Source organism: Amblyraja radiata, chromosome 5, assembly GCF_010909765.2.
Source record: "Amblyraja radiata isolate CabotCenter1 chromosome 5, sAmbRad1.1.pri, whole genome shotgun sequence".
Taxonomy (NCBI): Eukaryota; Metazoa; Chordata; class Chondrichthyes; order Rajiformes; family Rajidae; genus Amblyraja; species Amblyraja radiata.
Window position 1 is genome coordinate 57124461 of NC_045960.1, and position 22002 is coordinate 57146462.

Consider the following 22002-nt stretch of genomic DNA (forward strand, 5'->3'; position numbering starts at 1 on the left):
TTGCAATTGCACTTGTAAAGAAAAATGGATCAGAGGTGTCACTTCAGTGAAGTTCATTCACACTTCTGGCAATCAGTTAACACCATCACTTATACTGTTGTTCATATTTACTGGAACACATAATTATGTTTGGATATGCATAAAAATACCTGAACACAAAGGTTAGAGTTTCCTAAGACTACAGCAATTATGCAAGAATGATACAGAGTTCCACAACCGGACCTAGAAATATCTCCCGGACATGAATGGCTTTATGAGGGGCGAGAAAGTATCTTTAATCTTTAAACACTTGTTTATCCCAGTGACCTTTCCAGCCAGGCACATGTGAAATCTGTTTATCTCAAAATGCACAGCTGGGTCGTACAAGTAGCAAATGCATTGTTTGCCTGGGTTAGTCAGGTTATTTATTCCCCTGCAATGTGCACATAACAATACTTAAGAAGTATCAGCACTCTTTCTAGCCAGTTCCGATGGAGGTAGGAGAGGTTTAGTTTAATTTATATGCTTAGTTTTGAGATATAATGTGGAAACAGGCTCTTTGGCCCACCAAGTCCACACTGACCATCAATCACCCATCCCATACAAACTAGGGTGCAATATACAAAGGCCAATTTACATACAAACCCACACATATTTGGGATGTGGGAGGAAGCTGGAGCACCTGGAGGTAACCAACCTCCCCCTCCTCTCTCCCCCTCCTCTCTCCCCCTCCCTCTGTTCCCCCTCCCTCTGTCCCCCTTCCTTCTCTCCCCCACAGGTCACAGGGAGAACTTGCAAACTCCACGCTGACAGCGCCCAAGGTCAGGATTGAACCCGGGTCTCGGGCGTTGTGAGTCACCAGCTTTACCAACTGCACCACTGTGATGCCACTGCTCTGACTCCAGCTTATTAAAGCCAACAGGTTTCGAGCACAAAGGGTAATGGCAGTGGGACAATGATAGCAGCATATCTGCAGGCAAATCCTTGCCGCTATTTACATACAGGAAAGGTAGAAATGTTAGTCAGCAGTGGCCCTCTTGAGAAGAGAAACAAGTAATTCAGAATGGGTGATAAGTCAGCTGTTGGTCTCTGCATCTGTCATTCCCCAACACACATACACAGGTTGTGGATACCACATCTATCGCTTGCCAGGCTTTGTTCCGCCACCACCGCTTTTCCACTTTTAACCACTTTCCACAATCAGTATGAAGAAGGGTCCCGGCCCTAATTGTCAGCTATCCATGTTCTCCAGAGATACTGCCTGACCCGCTGAGTTACTCCAGCACCTTGTGCTTTTGTTATGTAAACCAGCATCTGCAGTTCTTTGTGTCTCTATTTTCTTTCGGTTGGGGTCATGGTGGCCATCTATGTATGTACTTATTACCTGCCTGAAACATGTTGGAAGGCTTTTTAATTGGGTTCACTTTGTTATTTTCTCTTTAAGAACTACGATTGTCTTTTCTATTAAACCATCTTTGGCATCACTTCCTTCTTCAATAAAATAGGCAAGTAATTATTATATACTTTCCAATAAATTATTGGATATTTGTGGCCAACTTTCTGTCCTTAAACTTGAATGCATACATCACAATGAAAGAAAAAAAATATGATAAATACTTTAATCCGTGAGATATTTGAACATAGATTGTGGGACTGGATTATTTTACAAGATAATTCCTAGATGGGTTTACTGTCATATGCACAAGTACAGTGAGGTACAGGTACAATGCAAATCATCCCTGCAACAGCCGCACAGGCATGTAAACTCAGACAAGCACACAAAAGCAACTGCAGAAGAGATGTGGAGGCTTAGGAGAGAGTACAGAGGAGGTTTCCCAGAATGCTGCCAGAATTAGAGGGTTTTACTTACAGCGGGAGGGTAGATTCGGATGTTTTCTCTGCAATATCGGAGGTTGAGTGGAGAGACCTGGAGTCAACCCTGACCTTTTGAGCTGTCTGTGTGGAGTTTGCATGTTTCGCCTGTGACCGCGTGGGTTTTCTATGGGTGCTGCGGTTTCATCTCACATCACAAAGATGTGTGGGTTTGTAGGTTAATTGGTCTCTACAAATGTCTCCAGTGTGTTGGCATTGGATGCAAAAGTAGGATAACAGAACTAGTGTGAATAGGTGATCAATGGTCAGCATGGACTTGATGAGCCGAAGGGCTTGTTTCCATGCTGTATATTTCAATCAATCAATCAATCAATCTTTCCACTGATATTAATAGCGATGAACTTAAGCAGTCAGTGTAAATTACATTTCTTCATGTTAAATGCTTACAAGAATTCTATATGGTTTCAAAGTATAAAGTAGAAATAGCCAAATAGCCAAATAGTCATATTAATTTTTCAATATTATGCTAAACATCAAAATACAATTTTAGATATGTGTAGGAAGGAACTGCAAGTGCTAGTTTACACCAAAGATAGATACAAAATGCTGGAGTAACTCGGCGGGACAGGCAGCATCTCTGGATAGAAGGAATGGGTGACTTTTCGGATTGAGACCCTTCTCAACCTGAAACGTCATTCATTCCTTCTATCCAGAGATGCTACAATTTCAGATAAAATATTTAAATGAATCCTTATACTTTATACTTAACATTAAGCCATCCCCATCCATTCTCATCTTTCTGGTTCCTCTTCTACTTTTACACAACATTCTTACATTTTACTCTTACATTATTATTTCTAACTAATTTGTGAAATTTTTCCTTGCCATTTTGTATTCACCCCTTTACTTGCCAAAAATCATCTGGAAACAAACAAGGCGATTAATATCAGTGGATAGGCCAAGCTGTAGCAAAGAAAAGTTACAGAGAGCATCAAAACCAAACAGAAAAGGCTTTGAGGGAACCAGAGAAAAAACAACAAAGAAATCAATTTGCCCACATTTCAGATTGATTGCTGCACCTCCAGGTGATTGCTTTTGCATTATTTTCAGTCTGCAATGTAATCAGTCCCCTTTGATAAGCCCTTCATTCTGTGTGAATCAGGAGATGAATTCAGAGGGGAGTGTGTGCTTTGGGCAAACAAGGGAGTGGTTACATATTAACAACTACCACATTCACATCAGTCTTAGCCATAACTGGACGATCAGTGGGTTCAATTGGATCCTGACCCTTCATAGGTGAGTGTGTGAGCAGTGGAATGTCGTACTTCTCAGAACTAACACACAGTTATCATCCATCAGTGAGCAAACAGCATATGGTCTCTGCAACTTCCACCTTAGAGAGTTCTTTCTAATCGAGGTTTAATTTAGATATTGTAACGGGCATGATTAAGCAAGCTTTATGATGCAGCTGACATTAGAATGTGAACTTTAATAATAGATAAATGTAATATGCTTGATAGATATCATGGCAGTATTGCATGACCACTTTATGAGTAAAATTGTAAACAATTTAAAATCAATATGTAACAGATGAAAATTAAATCAAGGAAGTAGAATAATTTCAGTGATTCAGTCTACTTGCCTATATAATCCTCAAAATATGATCACACAGAAGAATTAATAATTCACAAAGTGAAGTACAGTTGAACCTGCCATTAACTAGAACAATGAAAATTAATAATCTCGACCCGAAACGTCATCAATTCCTCCCCAGAGATGCTGCCTGTCCCGCTGAGTTACTCCAGCATTTTGTGTCTTCGATTAAACAAGGATCTACAGTTCTTTCTTACACATACAGTATTATCTGCGAACCGTTGCTTTTTAGTGTTGCTTTAATATCAAAGATATAAACTATCTTATGAGACAGTGGAGTGTTTCTAATGACAGCTGTCACCAATACTGTAAACATCATTCCTTATCAGTAATGTGATTATTTATGATAAATCAACACTGAAATACAATAATTATCCAGCATCGTTGTTTGCCTTCTAATATATTAGTACACCAGCTTTATTAAAGTTTTGGCCACTATATAGATTGGGACCTGCACCTGAACTGCTGAATTCACAGACGGGCAAAAGCCATGCGATGAGTCAAAGCAGTCTTCTCCTGTTCATAGAAGCATAGTTCAGTCTTCTCCTTAAAGATGCATAGTTCAGGCTAAAGATTCATAGGTGAAATAGCATCTAAAATTGTGCCAAAGGAGCATATTCATTTGGAAAATTCGGAAAAAAAATTCAACAGTTAGCTGACACGTTTGAGAATATGGTAATTTATTGTTGTTACTGTACAAAGAATTGAAATCCAACCATGGGATCATTTTGAGTATAGCAACAAGATGATTTTTCAGTTGCAATATTTTTTACTGCTCAGCAGTAAAACAGTCTAGTAAAAGAGGAGTTATACGGCATGGAAACAGACTCACAGGACCAACCACTTAGTTTCAATGTGTTCTTCGTACAGAGTTTACATATTCTCCCAGTTTCCTTCTACATCCCAAACACATGTGGGTTGGTAGGTTGGGTATAGAAAGGAACTGCAGATGCTGGTTTACACTGAATGTAGGACAGGCAGCACCTCTGGAGAGAAGTAATGGGTGACGTTCCAGTTGAGACCATCCTTCAGGCTGAATTTTGTGTCTATCGTTGGGTTGGTAGGTTAAATTTGCCAATGTAAATTGCATATGGTGTCTAAATTGCCTATGATGAATGGTGGAATCTGGGGGGGAGTTGGTGGGAATGCAGTGTGAATAAAATGTCGCTATAGGATTAATGGAAGATTGAGTGTTTGATCATTGGCATGGATTTGGTGGGCTGCAGGATCGGTTTCCATGCTGTACCTCTACAACTACTAAATGAGCAATCAACTGCACAGGAGCAGAGTTTGAAAGTAGCATAGAGTTTCAACTAAACACCCAGCACACATCATGGAAGAAAATATGTATACTGTATATGCACAAGATCATACAACTCCACATTCACAAAGTGATTTTTAAATTCTTGAATAACTTGTGGGAAATAACAACACAACACTTACAGTGTTCTTAACTAATTTTGCAGATTTTGCTGATATAATTGGAAAAGGTTAAAATAATAAAATGATGGCATTTGTAATAGTCTAAACAGGAGGGAGACACTATTGTCAGCATCTCTATAGCTCCATAATTGCAATTTCCTCTGCAATAAAGGTGAATTAGAAGAGATTTATCCTGGAGGAATCGGTTGCGAATATTTTAAAAGTTAGAATAATTTTCAGGGCTTTTCTGAACCAAGAATAAAAAAATGCATAGATCACGGGATTGAATGCAGAATTTAAGTACCCTAACCAAAAAAAGGTGTCAAACATAAGCGGGGGTGTCTTATGACCAATGAAAGGATCTATGAAGTTACTGGTGAAGTAGGGAGTCCAGCACATTAGGAACACCCCCATCACTATCCCCAACGTTTTCGCAGCTTTCCTTTCACTTGTCTGGGAGGCTACGTTTTTATTTTCGTTGGCAGACTGGATCTGTCTTGTAATGTCATTGATGGCTCGGGCTTGTTTTGTGGCTACAAAATATATTTTCATATAAATACAAAGCATAATAAATCCTGGGAAGAAAAAGGAAACTAGTGAATAGATCACCGTACATATTTTCCCCATCACTAGTGTACAACCCCCATAACAGTATATTTTATTGTAATAATAGTCTCGAATTTCTATCAAGTTTAATTCTAAACATATCATGCCAAAACCCACAAATGCGGAGAGAATCCAACTGAGGAGAATCATCATGAGGACGATGTGAAGATTTATTTTGATCTTGTACTTTAGCGGGTCACACACCGCGTAGTAACGGTCAACAGAAATAAAGCAGAGGTGGAATATTGATGCAGCGCACAGCATGAAGTCAAAGCTTGCTTGGAGTTTGCAAAACAAGTCCCCTAAATACCAACAGTTTTCAATTGATCTGATCAAGCTGTAAGGCATCACCATACATCCCAGCAGAAAATCAGCTATTGCCAAAGAAAGAACCAGATAATTTGTGGGCGTATGGAGTTGCTTGAAGTGGGAGATTGAAACGATCACTAACAAGTTGCCAAACATTGTAACCAGAACTGCCAATGCACCAAACGCATACAGTGAGACCCGGAGACCATGGGACCGGATTGCTCTTGGACACGAATTTTCCTCAAGTTGATAGCAATTTTCATTGGTTGCCAGACTTGTATTCATGTTAGTTCTACTAGCTGATGTTTCAGTTTGTGCTCGAGAAATGATTGAATCCTTCCGTTCTTCACCGACTCCTTTCCTTAATATCCATCTACTGTACATCCAACTGCAAGCAGAAAAATTGTCAGAGAACTTTCAAAATGGAACATTTTTTGGAGATTTCAAAGCAGAAATATTGCAGATTTCAAACTTTTAATTTTGAATGTAAATGCGAGAGTTTGGATAATATTTGGAAAGGCTTAATTAAAGTCATAGTCATAAAATCATACAACACTGAAACTGGCCCTTCTGCCATACTCGTCCATGCCGACCAAGATACCCCATCTTCTGGTCCTATTTGCCCGTGTTTGACCTTCTAAACCTTTCCTAAATTGTGTACCTGGCCAAATGTTAAATGCTGTTATAGTACATGCCTCAGATACTTTCTTTGACAGCTCATTATATATACCTACCACCCACAGAAGCGGCACAGTGGCACAGCAGTAGAGCTGCTGCCTCACAGCACCAGAGATGCGGGTTTGATCCTGACTACAGGTGCACAATCTACAATACAATACAATTCAATTTATTGTCATTTGGACCCCTTGAGGTCCAAACGAAATGTCGTTTCTGCAGCCATACATTACAAAACAAAAAGACCCGAGACACAACACAGTTTACACAAACATCCATCACATCGTTGTGGTGGAAGGCAAAAAAAAACTTATCTCTCCACTGCACTCTCCCCCCCCGATGTCAGAGTCAGAGTCAAAGTCAAAGCCCCCGGCTGGCGATGGCGATTGTCCCGCGGCCATTAAAGCCACGCCGGGTGATGCAAGGTCGCGCACCGGGTCTTGTTGTTAGAGCCCCCGGCGGGCGCTCGCAAAGTCCCGCAGCCATTCCAAGCCGCGCGGGGCGATGGTGTAAGGCCCCGCTTAGGTGCTCTTCAACCCCGCAACTCGGGCGGGAGAAGTCGCCGTTGCGGAAGCCCCGAAAAGCGGTCTCCCAGCAGGGACCCGCGGGCTCCCGGTGCCGCCGTCCGCCAAACCCGCAGCTGCAGCCTCCGAATCTCCGGGGATCGGGTGGCAGCAGCGTCCACCACCGCTCCACCCGCTCCGGACTCGGCCAGCCCCGTGACGGTGAGTAGTCGGCAGCTCCACAGCTGGAACCCCAGGTCGTTCCTGTTGGAGGCCGCTCCACGTTGCAGCCCCAACGACAACGGAGACCCGACAAAGAAAAGGTCGGGTCTCCCGTGCACGGGAAAGATTTTACTAGGTGCACAATCTGTACGTTCTGTGGGTTTTCTCTGGGTGCTCCGGTTTTCTCCCATATTTCAAATATATGCAGATTTGTAGGTTAATTGGCTTCTGTAAATTGCCTCTAGTGTACAGGATGCAAATGTGGGATAACATAGAATGGGTATGGTTGTACGGGTGACCAATGGCAGGCATGGAATCAGTGGGCTGAAGGGCCTATTTCCACACTACCTCTAAACAGTTGCCGCTCAGGTTCCCATTAAAATTTTCCTCTCTCACCTTCAATCTACAGTATGTCCTCTAGTTCTTGATTCCCCTAAAGACTGTGTGCATTCACCATATCTATTCCCCTCATGACTTTGTGCATCTCTATATGATCACCCCTCAGCCTCCTGTGCTCCAAGGAATAAAGCCCTAGCCCATCCAACCTTTCCCTGTAGCTCAGGCCATCATGTCCCGACATTATCAGACGATTACAATATATGCAACATATTTTGTAATCATTAGTATTGGTATATAATGAGCAGAATTCAATAATTTTTCTGCAAATAATACACATTATAAATTGCATATAACATTACATCTTAATTTTAGGTCTTAAACCAGGTTGATAAATGTGCACAGGAACTTTAGATGATGGAGTAACTCAGCAGGTCAGGCAACATCCTTAGAGAACATGGACATGAACCCTTCCTCAGTATCAGGAGCCTTCCTCATGGATGTTGTCCATGTCCTCCTGGGATGCCACCTGACCCACCGAGTTACTCCAGCACTTTGTGTTCTCTACAACACTTTGGAATTCTTTGCCAACTTTGTCACCTGAGTAGCAATTCAATGCCGTGTGCAACCTTCCTCGAGTTCAATTCACTAAAATCAATTGGACTAAAAAATGGGCAGCTTCTATGACCCACTGGGATAGGTGGCAACTGTGACCTGACACTGTCCTCTTGAATGGGTCAACTATCAGACGACATGACCCAAATATTTATTAGTTCAAAAAGGAAAAGAGATTGACCAAAGGTATAAATTAATGGTGACAATGAATTTGGTTTTAAATCAAGATTATTTTGGGCTCCAAATATTTTGCATTAATTTGAACTGTGGTATTCTAATGATCACAGTAAAGCACTGTATTTAAAATGTCAACATTTTGAAATTTAAAGTTAAATTAAAAAAATGTTTGATTTCAGGTGTCTCAACGCCTCTCAGACACAGCAAGAAAGATGAGTATTAGTCCAAATCCTGATCATTAACCAGCCATTTTTATGTGAAGCTTACATATATCAAGGTCAGACATGGGGGCAAACATCATGTGGCAATCTTCAGGAGAGCAGCCCGAAACTGGGATGACACATTATTCTACACTAAATCTACCTTTCACCATCAATTGCTTCTGACAGAAGTGGAACATGACATGTTTGCATCCATTAAAATTAAAAGTCCTACCCAAAACATGGACAAAGATATGCAATTTAACTGCAATGATGTTTACATTTTGAAAAATAATTATGATGGGTACCCCAATGATCATTTCTGGAATGAGGAGTCAAAAGTTGGCTGAGAATAAAGTGTAAATTAATATTTCAAACACTCCTATCATTCATTGAGAAATGTGCATATCAAATATCACATCAATCGATTGCATCAAAATTAAAATAAATCTGTAAAATGCAACTCTGCTTTTAATACACTTCAATTAAAACATTTGTTCCAGTTTCTGTGACTAATTTTGATTATCACATTTGATAGGTGGCAATATTGGCAAGTTATGCTTAAAACTGATAAAGCTTAAGAAGATGAGAGATAACATTGATTTTCTATTCACTAAATAAACAAAGCTCCCAATACCTGGACATGGAATCCCTCTGATTTGCATCACATCTTCCTCCTTTTGATTTTCTGAAACATCTAGGCGATTACTTTCTGCAAAAAAACCCATAATAAAAACAATGAGGTAGTACATACTTAAAATAAAGAAGTCATTTTTGAACAGAAGAGCAATTCAACAAAGCAGGACAGAAGACATCACTTTAAATTGTTCTCTGGAACTAAGCAGTTAACTTGGGAAAGGTAGCTGAAATAAAACCAGAATTTAGGTTCAACCAAAAACAGTATAAACTTTAAAGAGTTTCATGTGTCGCATAATGTTTTGTTTTCTTTTCTTCATCTTGAAATTCAGTTAATGCATTTTTCAGTTGCTATGAGATGTTTGCTAATAAAGCTACTCTATACAATGTCAAACTTGAAGGATTTCACCATTGGTTCCACTATATCAAAACAGAACACTCACAATGCCTCCAATGCTTCTACTACACACCACAACTAAACATAAATTGCCTTCTGGATGATTTTTTCATATGCTGCTTATATAGAAACATACAGGAGTTTCATCAACAACTAATTGCTATATCTTAGATGCAGTCACAGCTACAGTGGGACCCAGAGGCTACCATCCACCGGGGACATCAGTCAACATCCCAGACCTGTTAATAGACACTACATGAGGGACTATCGCTTACGTGCTCTTCTCATACCCACGGGATATATATTCAAGACCAAAAAAAATCAGTAAAGACTTAAGGTTTCTTCTGATGGTATATGTGTTGCAATTAAGATTTGTTATCGCGATATCCAGTAGCAAACGCAAAGGCTTTCCACTACAATCTTCCTCAGCAGTAAATAAATTATATGGTACAAGTACAACTTGTTAAGTACAACTGGAAGTTTGTGGATGAACCGTCTTGTTTGAGTGATATAGGAGCAAAGCACCATCTGTGCTGCCTGTATATTATTTGGCATCATTTTTGGTTGGAACAATAAACTCTATAAAACAATTCCAACATGTATAATTGGCTAGACACAAAATGCTGAAATAACAGAGCGGGACAGACAGCATCTCAGGAGAGAAGGAATGGGTGATGTTTCAGGTCGAAACCCTTCTTCAGACTGAAGAATGCAAAATTGCCTGTCGCACTATCAAATATATTCAAGTCATTCAAATTGTTTTTACTTTTTGATTCTGCTTACAAGGTACTGGGTACAAAGCATCCCCATACAATTGGTTGATTAAAGGCAATGTGCCTTATGTTTAAATATCAATATTGACTGTTGAGCAGCGAATGTGGGAACTAAAATATTAACATGGTTGTCAGTGGAGAGAAACCTTAGTGCACATAATATTTCCATATCAATGAAATTCACTGGGGTTACACAAATGAAGGTAAGGAATAAATATGAAATGATCTTAAGGAAATTAAGAAATTAAAATTAATATCCATTTAGGTCATGGATTTATCAAAAGTGGAGATAATGCAGGTGTAAAAGGACAACTGGTATTGTCATGAATCATACAGCATGGGAACAGGCTCTTCTGTCTAACTTGGCCATGCCAACTAAGACATCCCACCTATGCCAGTCCCATTTGCCCACATTTGCCGCATATTCCTCTAAACTTTTCATATCCGTGTACTTGTACTAATGTCTATTAAATGTTATTATTGCATCTGCTTCAACTACTTCCTCTGGCAGCTTTTTCCATGTACCCACCATGTGTGAAAAAACCTGATCCTCAGATTTCTATTAATTCTTTCCCTTCTTACCTTAAATCTATGCCCTCTATTTCTTGATCTCATATCCTAGGAAAAAGAGTCTGTGCATTCATTCTTTCTATTCCCCTCATTGTTTTATACACCTCTGTATGATCACCAACCAATGTTCTTGTACAACTGTAATATTATGTCTCAAATTCTCTGGTCCCTGATTGATCACTGCCAGCATGCTAAAGGTCTTATTCAGCACACTGCCCACCTGACTCCTCTCTTTCAGGGAACTATGTACACATAATCCTGGATCCAGCTGTTCTAATGCACTTCCTAGGGCCTTCCATTTGCTATGAAGGTCCTATCCTGATTTGGCATCCTAAAATTCCACAATATACACTTATTTGAATTAAACTGAAATGGCCATTCCTTGGCCCAGATCAATAGGCCCTTTGCTTTTAGGGAGTGGATGCAAAAATGGGATTACATCGAACTAGTGTGAATGGGCGATTGACGGTCAGGTGGGCTGAAGGGCATGTTTGCATCCTGTACTTTTCCATCAGTCAAAAAAAAACAGAAAACACAATTTCCAGGTGATTATGGAAATTTATGTTTAAGAAGGAACTGCAGATGCTGGAAAAATCGAAAGTAAACAAAAAATGCTGGAGAAACTCAGTGGGTGTGGCAGCAGCTATGGAGAAAAGGAGTAGGTTATAAAAAGTTATGGTAATTTATTGATACTGTGCTCGATTTATTGAGTTAATTGAAACAAAATCATCTTGTATCAATATACTGCATATAATGCAACAAAACACCCAAGAGCACTTCACAAGAATGTCAGCAAACAGAATATAAAGTGGCCTTGTAAAGAAATATTAGGAAAGATAACTAGAAGCTTGTGCAGAGTGATGAGTTGAATGGGGTGTCTTAAAGGAGCAGAGAGAAATAGGAAGTGAAGCGATTTAAGGGGTGGAAGGGTGAGGGAGGGGGGTGGGGGGGGGGGGGAGGGGGGGGGGGGGGGGAGAGATTTCAAGAGCTCAAGGTCATGGCAACTGAAAGCACACTTACCAGTGGTGGAATGATTAAAATAAGCAGTAGTCCTGGTGCCAGAGTTGGAGGACCTCGGAAAACTCAACGTGGTTCTAACACTGAGATAATGGAGAAATATACTGTATGTTCTCCAACATGTACACTTCTCTCCAAAGCCAAAAATCTAATAATTACATATCTTAGGAAATCTTCTGGAAATTATGAATGTTTTTTAACAAAGTACAAACAAGTCAAGGATAAAGTGACTCAGAGATATAAATCATCTTGTATTTATAATTTAATCATCAAAAGAGAAATGACAAAAACAAATAAAAACTTACGATGATAGACGACGTTTCCTGGAATGATTTAACTGGCAAAATAAATGATCTGCATTTTGTGAGCCATTGCTTTTTTTTTCTTGACAAACCCAGAAGATTGTTCGAAAAGTAAACACCATTCAAATTACGTAAGTGTCGCAAATCCGAAGAATTCTGCAACAGAGTTGCATCGCGATTGTTACTCCCACTGTTGCTTTTAGGATACTCTTTGGTGCGGTGACCGGGAACAATGACTGAGAGCAGTAATTCAGTGGTTCAACTAGATCAATGATCCCACCCAGTGTGCCGGATTGGAAAGCTAATCTGCTAGAGATACATGTGCAAACAGTAAGGTATGAGTGAGATCTATCAAGACACAGAGGAAGTAATAAAGAGCATTAAGCGATACAGAAACTGATAGAGCAGCTAGGAAACAGTATGCTGATAGTTGATCAAAGGAGGTGAAGGACTGGTGTTCGACTGTGTGTGGCTTTGTCGAAATATAGGAAGTTTAGCTGTAAATCTATGTTCTTTTTTTCTGAATACTTAATATGGTATTTAATAAAGACATTGCTTATGGCTGAAGAGGAAGCAACAAGCAAAAAATTAGTGCAGCAAATGCAATATGCCAGAAGTCCTTCCTTAATGTACTTGATATTTTCACACAATACAAGTATAAAGCCATCACAGTTCAACGTGAAATGCTTTCATCTAGTTCAATCTATCATTTTTATTATGTTCATTATAACTTGATCTGTTTCTTCAAGACTGTTCACTTAATAAGACTTTTTTCAACATATACATTTTCATATGAACTTTTATCCTTTATCTGCGCACTGTATATGGCTTGATTGTAATCATGTATTTTCTTTGTCTGGTTTAGAACACAAAGGTTTTTCATTGTACTTCGGCACACGCAACAATAATAAACTAAACTAAACTTAAACTATGAAACATTTAACTAACAAAAATCAGTTGCCATTAATTGATGATTGTAGAAGATTTACCAGTGGGTGGCGCCAGTTTGTTACATTTTGAGGTGTTGAACCCAAGGATTTAAATCCTGAAAAAGCAGACTGCGCATTACCCTATCTATTCCCCTGGTGATCTTAGATGCCTTTATAAGATCATCCCTCATCCGTCTGTGCTCCAAGGAATAAAGTCCAAGCCTGCCCAACCTCTCCCAATAGCTCAGGCCTTCAAGTCCTGGCAACATCCTTGTAACTCTACTCTGTACTCTTTCCAGCTTAAGCTGGAGTTGCGCTCTATCCATCTTGAGTTGGCTTCCTTCCATGTTCACTTATGCAAGGCTTAGAGAATACGTTAGCGTGATCGTTAAGCCTCAAGGTAGCATTGCAGCATAACACTAAGTGTTTGAGGAACTTAGCGGGTCTTGATCCAACTTGATTCACTCAATGTAAGAGCAAGAAGCCCCTGAGTTTACTAGGTACAGCAAATGCTATAGGACCAGTCAACATGTAGCAGTAGTACTGAAGCACTCTATCCTAGATGCAGCTGATGCATACTCCAGATAAAGTACTCCAGTGCAATATAACACTATCTACCTAGATATGTGGAAATTGTCTGATTAAGTCCTGTGCACAAATGTAGGGGAATTCCAATCCAGCTAATCATGGCCCAATCATCAGCAAAGTGATGGAAGTTACTTTCAACCAGTTACAAAATGCACTGCAGTTTCTAGCCTGCACTACTACAAACTGGGTAGGAAAGAACTCCAGATGCTGGTTTAAACCAAAGATAGACCCAAAATGCTGGTGTAACTCAGTGGGACAGGCAGCACCTCTGGTGAGAAGGAATGGGTGACGTTTTGGGTCAAGTCCCTTCTTCAAACTAGTTACTCCAGCATTTTGTGTCTACTCCAAACTGGATTTGCCAATGATGCCCAAATGAAGAAACAAAATAATCTATTTATTTTTAAACATGTTTACTTGATTAGAACCAAGAACATGAATTATGAATTTTACACTTTAGTGGAGTATATTGAGTTGTATGATCAACAATAATGCAAGTGAGCATTGACACAAATATGGTTTTTATTACCTGCCTTAGCTTTTTCTGCTATTAATTTGTTGTGTATTGAAAATCTATATTATTATGAGCAACTTTCATAAAATGGAAATAATTAAAATGATTGCGAAGCAGATTTGATTGTTGTAAATCTGATTTCAATTTACAATTGAGGAGGTACATATTACACTTTAATTTATACCGTACCTTATCAAAGTGTTTCACATAATTAGTTACTTTTGGGTTGAGTGGCTGTTGTTATGCAGACACCAAATGGACAAAGGTTAATTTCTGGAATGGTTACTAGTGACAACATCTATAGTACAGGAAGTGTAATAGAGAGGCAACTCATTTCTGTAATACGGTATATTTATGCTTCAGGTTAATCATTGTTATAAATGTCTTACATGTAAATGTAAAACACAGGTACAAATATTCATCATCGTATTGAATTTATTTCTCACTGGAACAACTATAGTGGCAAACATTATAATTGCCAGAAGAAAAATCTACAGTAAGAATCATGTGTATATTTGACCTACGTTCATTTTGATTGTGGTCCATGAAATTGGAGCAATGGTAATTAATTAGTAAAATAACATTAGTACTTGATTTTTAATGCTGAAGTCCTGATGTCCTAAATATTTTTCACAAATGTGAAGCATCCAACCATACCAATTGCTTCTTACTCTTCCATTAAACATTCTGACCAAAACCTCACAGGCTCTTCTGGATCAATTTCTGTTTGAATTCCTCATTGTGAGCTCCTACGGTGGCCCAGGATGCACAGATATTGGTTTACAGCAGGTAGGTACACCACTGCCTGTACTGCCCAGTAAAGTCCACAGACACATCCCAGAAAACAATGGGATGTAAAGAACATGGGTAGAAAATGACCTAAACACCCAATCCCCCCAAAAATAAAATCTCCAAACTAAGGAAGCTGCAGTGGTACAGGGTACAGTTGCTGCTTTACAGCACCAGAGACCCGGATTTGATCCTGACTATGGGTGCTGTCTGTACAGAGTTTGTATGTTCTCTCTGTGTGGGTTTTCTCTGGGTGCTCCGGTTTCCTCCCGACCAATTCATCCCTCCCATCCCCCCGCCCTCATGCTGCTCCTCTAACAGATTGTTTATTGACCTATTACTACTATTTCTTACATTCAGATACTGATTCTGATGCTTTCCTGTAGCTTGTAAGTTTATAACTTCATGTTCGAGGAGTAGAATTAGGCCATTCAGCCCATCACGTCTACTCCGCCATTCATATATGGCTGATCTATCTTTCTCTCTCAATCCAAATGGAGCCGACCAGAGAAAAGGCAATTCTGGATTTAGTGTTGTCCAATGAACCAGATTTGATAAGAGAACTCGAGGTAAAGGAACCGCTTGGAGGTAGTGATCATAATATGATTAGTTTTAATCTGCAATTTGAGAAGGGGAAGGTTAAATTGGAAGTGTCAGTGATGCAGTTGAACAAAGGGGACTATGAAGGCATGAGAGAGGAGCTGGCCAAGGTAGACTGGAAAGGGACCCTAGCAGGAATGACGGTGGAACAGCAATGGCAGGAATTTCTGGGCATAATCCAGAAGACGCAGGATCATTTCATTCCAAAAAGGAAGAAAGATTCTAAGGGGAGTAGGAGGCAACCTGGCTGACAAGAGAAGTTAGTGATAGAATCAAACTAAAAGAAAAGATGTATAACACAGCAAAGAGTAGCCGGAAGCCAAGGATTGGGAAACTTTCATAGGACTACAGAAGGAAACAAAACGGGCAATACGGGCTGAAAAGATGAAGTATGAGGGGAAGCTGGCCAGGAATACAAAGAAGGACAGTAAGAGCTTCTTTAGATATGTTAAGGGAAAAAGAATAGCAAAGTCAAATGTGGGTCCCTTGAAGGCAGATACGGGTGAAATTATTATGGGGAACAAGGAAATGGCAGAAGAGTCGAACAGGTACTTCGGATCTGTCTTCAGTAAGGAAGATACAAACAATCTCCCAGAAGTACTGGAGGACAGAGGATCTAAGGGGGTCGAGGAACTGAAATAAATTTTCATTAGGCGAGAAATAGTATTAGGTAGGCTAATGAGACTGTAGGATGATAAATCCCCTGGGCATGATGGTCTGCATCCCAGGGTCCTCATGGAGGTGGCTCTAGAAATAGTGGAAGCATTGATGATCATTTTCCAATGTTCAATAGATTCAGGATCAGTTCCTGTGGATTGGAAGATAGCTAATGTTATCCCACTTTTCAAGAAAGGAGCGAGAGAGAGAAAACAGGGAAATACAGAACAGTTAGCCTGACTTCAGTGGTGGGAAAGATGCTGGAGTCAATTATTAAAGAGGTAATAATGGGACATTTGGATAGCAGTAAAAGGATTAGTCCAAGTCAGCATGGATTTATGAAAGGAAAATCATGCTTGACTAATCTTCTGGAATTTTTTGAGGATGTGATAAGTAAAATGGATGAAGGGGAGCCAGTGGATGTAGTGTATCTAGACTTTCAGAAAGCCTTTGATAAGGTCCCGCACGGGAGACTGGTGACTAAAATTAGAGCACATGGTATTGGGGGTAGGGTGTTGACATGGATAGAAAATTGGTTGGCAGACAGGAAGCAAAGAGTAGGAGTAAACAGGTCTTTTTCAGAAGGGCAGGCAGTGGCGAGTGGAGTGCCGCAAGGCTCGGTGTTGGGGCCACAACTGTTTACCATATAAATTAATGATTTGGAAGCGGGAATTAGGAGCAACACTAGCAAGTTTGCGGATGACACAAAGCTGGGTGGCAGTGTGATCTGTGAAGAGGATGTTAGGAGGTTGCAGGGTGACCTGGACAGGTTGAGTGAGTGGGCAGATGCGTAGCAGATGCAGTATTATATAGATAAATGTGAGGTTATCTACTTTGGTGGCAAAAACAAGGGGGCAGATTATTATCTCAATGGGGTAAGGTTAGGTAAGGGGGAGGTGCAGCGAGAACTGGGTGTCCTTGTACACCGGTCACTGAAAGTTTGCGTGCAGGTACAGCAGACAGTGAAGAGAGCTAATGGAATGTTGGCCTTCATAACAAGAGGATTTCAGTATAGGAGTAGAGAGGTTCTTCTGCAGTTGTATAGGGCTCTGGTAAGACCACATCTGGAGTATTGTGTACAGTTTTGGTCTCTGAATTTGAGGTAGGACATCCTTGTGATTGAGGCAGTGCAGCGTAGGTTCACGAGATTGATCCCTGGGATGGCGGGACTATCATATGAGGAAAGATTGAAAAGACTAGGCTTGTATTCACTGGAGTTTAGAAGGTTGAGGGGGGATCTTATAGAAACATATAAAATTATTAAAGGACTGGACAAGCTAGATGCAGGAAAAATGTTCCCAATGTTGGGCGAGTCCAGAACCAGGGGCCACAGTCTTAGAATAAAGGGGAGGTCATTTAAGACTGAGGTGAGAAAAAACTTTTTCACCCAGAGAGTTATGAACTTGTGGAATTCCCTGCCACAGAGGGCAGTGGAGGCCAAATCACTGGATGGATTTAAGAGAGAATTAGATAGAGCTCTAGGGGCTAGTGGAATCAAGGGATATGGGGAGAAGGCAGGCACGGGTTATTGATTGGGGACGATCAGCCATGATCACAATGAATGGCGGTGCTCGAATGGCGGTGCTCCACCTATTTTATATCTTTCTATGTTAACCCCATTTTTCTGCCTTCTCCCCATAACCCTGTTGTGGCCCTGAGCCATCTGCCTGGGCCAGGTAATGCAAATTAGACATTCAGTAGGACACAGAACATCAATGGAGTGCGCCAAATGCCTTCATCACCACCTATGTTCATCCATGTCGCCACCTTCATGCAGCTGTGTACCTGAATCTCTTGGTCACTTTTCTACAAATGTAGCAATAAGAGTGTCTAGAATAGTTCAAGGAGTTTAGAAATATAATGTGGGCTGACTTGACTAAAGCCATCATGCCTTTGGATCACTGTGGATGGAAGGATTCATCTTTAGAACCTTTCCTGCCAAGCTTCAGAAATAATGGCTGAGTCAAACTGCAGGAACTCCACTCACCACAGCAATGTGAGAGCAGCAACAGCACAACAACACATGCTCCTGCTGCATGTTGCAGGTACTATCATAATGTCATCAAGTTGGGAAAGGGGAAGTACAACGGAATCTGGGAGACCTTGTACATCAGTCTATGAAAGTAAGCATGCAGGTACAGCAGGCAGTGAAGAAAGCGAATGGCATGTTGGCCTTTATAACAAGAGGAACCGAATATAGGAGCAAAGAGGTCCTTCTGCAGTTGTACAGAGCCCTAGTGAGACCACACCTGGAGTATTGTGTGCAATTTTTGTCCCCTAATTTGAGGAAGGACATTCTTGCTATTGAGGGAGTGCAACGTAGGTTTACAAGGTTAATTCCCAGGATGGCGGGACTGTCATATACTGATAGAATGGAACAGCTTGGCTTGTACACTCTGGAGTTTAGAAGGTTGAGAGGGGATTGGGGATGATCAGCCATGATCACATTGAATGGGGGTGCTGGCTCGAAGGGCCGAATGGCCTACTCCTGTACCTATTGTCTATTGTCTATTGATTGCATCAAAGGATCACGTGATTGCGATCAGTCAGCTCCAGTATGCGGCTTCCCAAAGTGTAGGGATGAAGGAGCTCCGACCGTTCTGCAGACTTAAGGGCCTGTCCCACTTACGTGTCCTTGGCACGCAAATTACGCAACCTCATGGTCGCGTTGAGCCGCGATGGTCCCATGAAGGTCGCGCGCGACTTCATTCGACCGCACAGCCGTCTGGAGAGCATGACGTAATTTGAAGGTGGACGCAAAATGCAGGAGTAACTCAGCGGGACCGGCAGCATCTCTGGAGAGAAGCAATGGGTGATGTTTCGTGTCGAGAACTTCCCCAGGCCGAGCTCGGCGATCATTTGACTGCTTCTGCTGCTGTTAGAGGCGAGACGTTGTGTCACACCAGGGTCTTGGGCCTGTCCCACTTTGGCCGTCAGTTCCGCGACAGGCCGTTGTCGCGCGAAGATTTTGTTCGCTACACAAATTTCGGAGCCACGCGCGATATCGCACACAACTCCATACCCCTCCACGCTTCTCAGTGGGACCGGCCCTGCGTGGCCATACGGTGCCCGTGCGCCTCAAAGCGACCACGAGGTCGCGTAATTTGCGTGCCAAGGAAACGTCAGTGGGACAGGCCCTTTAGATTCCCATGAATCTTTCAGAGCCTTGTAACGAGCACCTATCTGTCCAGGCTTGCTGAATGCCCAGAGGTGTTTTGTAGCTGTTTATTTGCATAATAGAGCAAGTAAATTTAGTAAGGAGTTAAGAAGGTGGACTTGCATCATAAAACCTGGTGTAATATCTTCCAGTTTAATCTCTTCTGTCAGTCGCTGTTCTCTGAATGAAGTCAGCTATGGTCAGTGACAGAGCATTGAAATATTTTTGTACAGACAGCTGTTGCTGTTGGTATGAAGTGGAACATGGTTTTAATGGATGAAAAATTCACTGAACTTGTCCTGTCCCCTGCCATAATATCCACAATAGACAGGAATAATACAAATGGCTATTTTAAACATTTTAAAATCACAGGATTGCCTATGGAGAATCTCTGTAGAAATTTCAGGCAATTAATTTTAATGGGAAGCGTTTAATGAGATTATGATTGCGGTGAAGGAAACTTAGTAACAGGTTTATGTATAATTGTGGTTTAAAATGAAACAGCCCTGATCTATCTGTGCAAAATGGATTTTGCCAACCTGCAATTTTAGGCAGGCTATTAGTAAAAATGTGTAAAAGGAAATGGAGCAGAATTTGTGAAGCTGACAACAACCTTGAGCTCTATATTTTGTTTCGTACAGACTTTGCATTTTTTAAGTAATGCAAACTCTGACCTTACTGAATTGTGTTTTTATATTTCAACCTAAAAAGCCAGATGCCATTCCTGTCACATGCACATGATATGCAAATAAATCCACAAGAAGGGTGCCAATTTCTATCCAAAGCTCCCTTCACGTCGGCAGGGGTGAAGTACACATAATGTCCAATGGATTCAGACACAAGGAATTGCAGATGCTGGTTTACAAAAAAAGCACAAAGTGCTGGAGTAACTCAGCAGGTCAGGCAGCATCTGTGGAGGACATGGATAGGCAACGATTCAGGTTGGGACTGAAGATTAGTCTTTTTTTTTCTTCCAATGGATTTAAGCTGTTCTAACCTTCTGCCTCCTGTTCTCAGCAGTTGAATGTCAGGCTGAAACTTCACTACACAACTGGGGGTATGTTGTAATCACTGAGGTGCTGTTGCTCAAATAGGATATTAAATGGAGACCCTGGCTGTTCTCTCTGGGGGTGGGCAGAAACAGTTCCGTTGCATTACGTGTAGACAAGCCAAGGGTTTTCTCAGGTGATACAAGACACATCAGATGCTGGAATCTGGAGGGGAAAAAAACTGCTGGACGACCTCAGGAGGTTAGTCAGCATCTGCGGAGGTAGAGGGATGGTCAACATGTCAGGTTGAGACCCTGCATCAGAACTGAGAGTGTAGAGAAGAGATAGCCAATGTAAAGGGGGAGGGATGAGGCAGGGGATGGAGGGTGAACCAGGTGAAGAGGGGGGGGGGGGATGATGGGCTGATGGAGCCAGGTGGGGGAGAGATAGAGTTGGGAAATGGTGGTTAGTGGGGATAGGTAGAGATGGATAAAGAGGGAGTGGGGGAGGGGGGAAGCAGACGGAGGCTGGTTAGGGAAAGGAGAGTGGAGGTAGAGGCTGGACAGTAGCGTGGAGTAATAATAAGCTGCAGAGTTTTTTCTGCTGTCTTGGACATCCATCGAAGACAACATCACCTAAGTAGATTATCTGCTTTATCGCATTATTGTCTGCATCACCTCTTCGTGTGTTGTTTAGTTTAGTTTGGTTTAATTTAGATTCAGTGATACAGCATGGAAACAGGCCCTTTGGCTCACTGACTCCACGCCGACCATCGATTACCGGCCCATGGTTTCCAAGAATGGATCGACTGGGCTCATATTCACTGGAATTTAGAAGGATGAGAGGAGATCTTATAGAAACTTGTAGAAAATTCTTAAGGGATTGGACAGGCTAGATGCAGGAAAAATCTTCCCGATTTTGGGTTTACCTACCAATATATCCCATCTACACTAGCCCCATCTGCCTGCATTTGGCCCACATCCCTCTAAACTTGTCCTATGCATGTACCTGTCCAAATGTTTTGATAGTCCCTGCCTTAACTTCCTTCTCTGGTAACTTGTCCCATGTGAAAGTTGGCCCTCAGGTTCTGTTAATATTGGCTAAAATAGAGATATGTAAAATGGAGGATCATTGCATTTGCAAAATCTGTTTGGTCAATTTCTGTGAAAAGCTGAAGGCTGCAAATTGGCGCCAGCTAGTCTGTTCTGGATGTCAGATGTGGGAGGTCATGGAGTCTGAGTGCCCTCCAGACGTCCACATCTGCGCCAGGTGCGTCGAGATGGGGCTCCTAAGGGACCGTGTTAGGAACCTGGAACAGCAACTCGATGACCTCTGTCTGCTCAGGGAGAGCGAGGAGGTCATAGATAGGAGTTACAGGGAGGTGGTCACTCCAAGACCACGGGAGACAGAAAACTGGGTCACAGTTAGGAAGGGCAACGGGCAGAGGCAGGGACTGGTGAGTACCCCGGTGGCTGTACACCTTGAAAATAAGTACTCATGTTTGAGCAAGGGTGGGGGAGACAGCCTACCTGGGGGCAGCGACAGCGGCCGGGCCTC

General features: G+C 41.5%; 1 protein-coding gene across 1 annotated transcript; it reads right to left on the bottom strand.

Moving 5' to 3' along the window:
• Positions 1-5018: 5018 nt before the first annotated feature.
• LOC116973751 (trace amine-associated receptor 1-like) lies at positions 5019-6087 on the bottom strand. Its single transcript, XM_033022058.1, has one exon. It carries the CDS (start codon positions 6085-6087, stop codon positions 5065-5067), a length of 1023 nt encoding a protein of 340 aa, XP_032877949.1. The 3' UTR covers positions 5019-5064.
• Positions 6088-22002: the final 15915 nt, after the last annotated feature.

Bases quoted from the DNA above. Each gene is read 5' to 3' on its own strand.
- LOC116973751 (XM_033022058.1), bottom strand. From the start codon at position 6,087: ATGAATACAAGTCTGGCAACCAATGAAAATTGCTATCAACTTGAGGAA.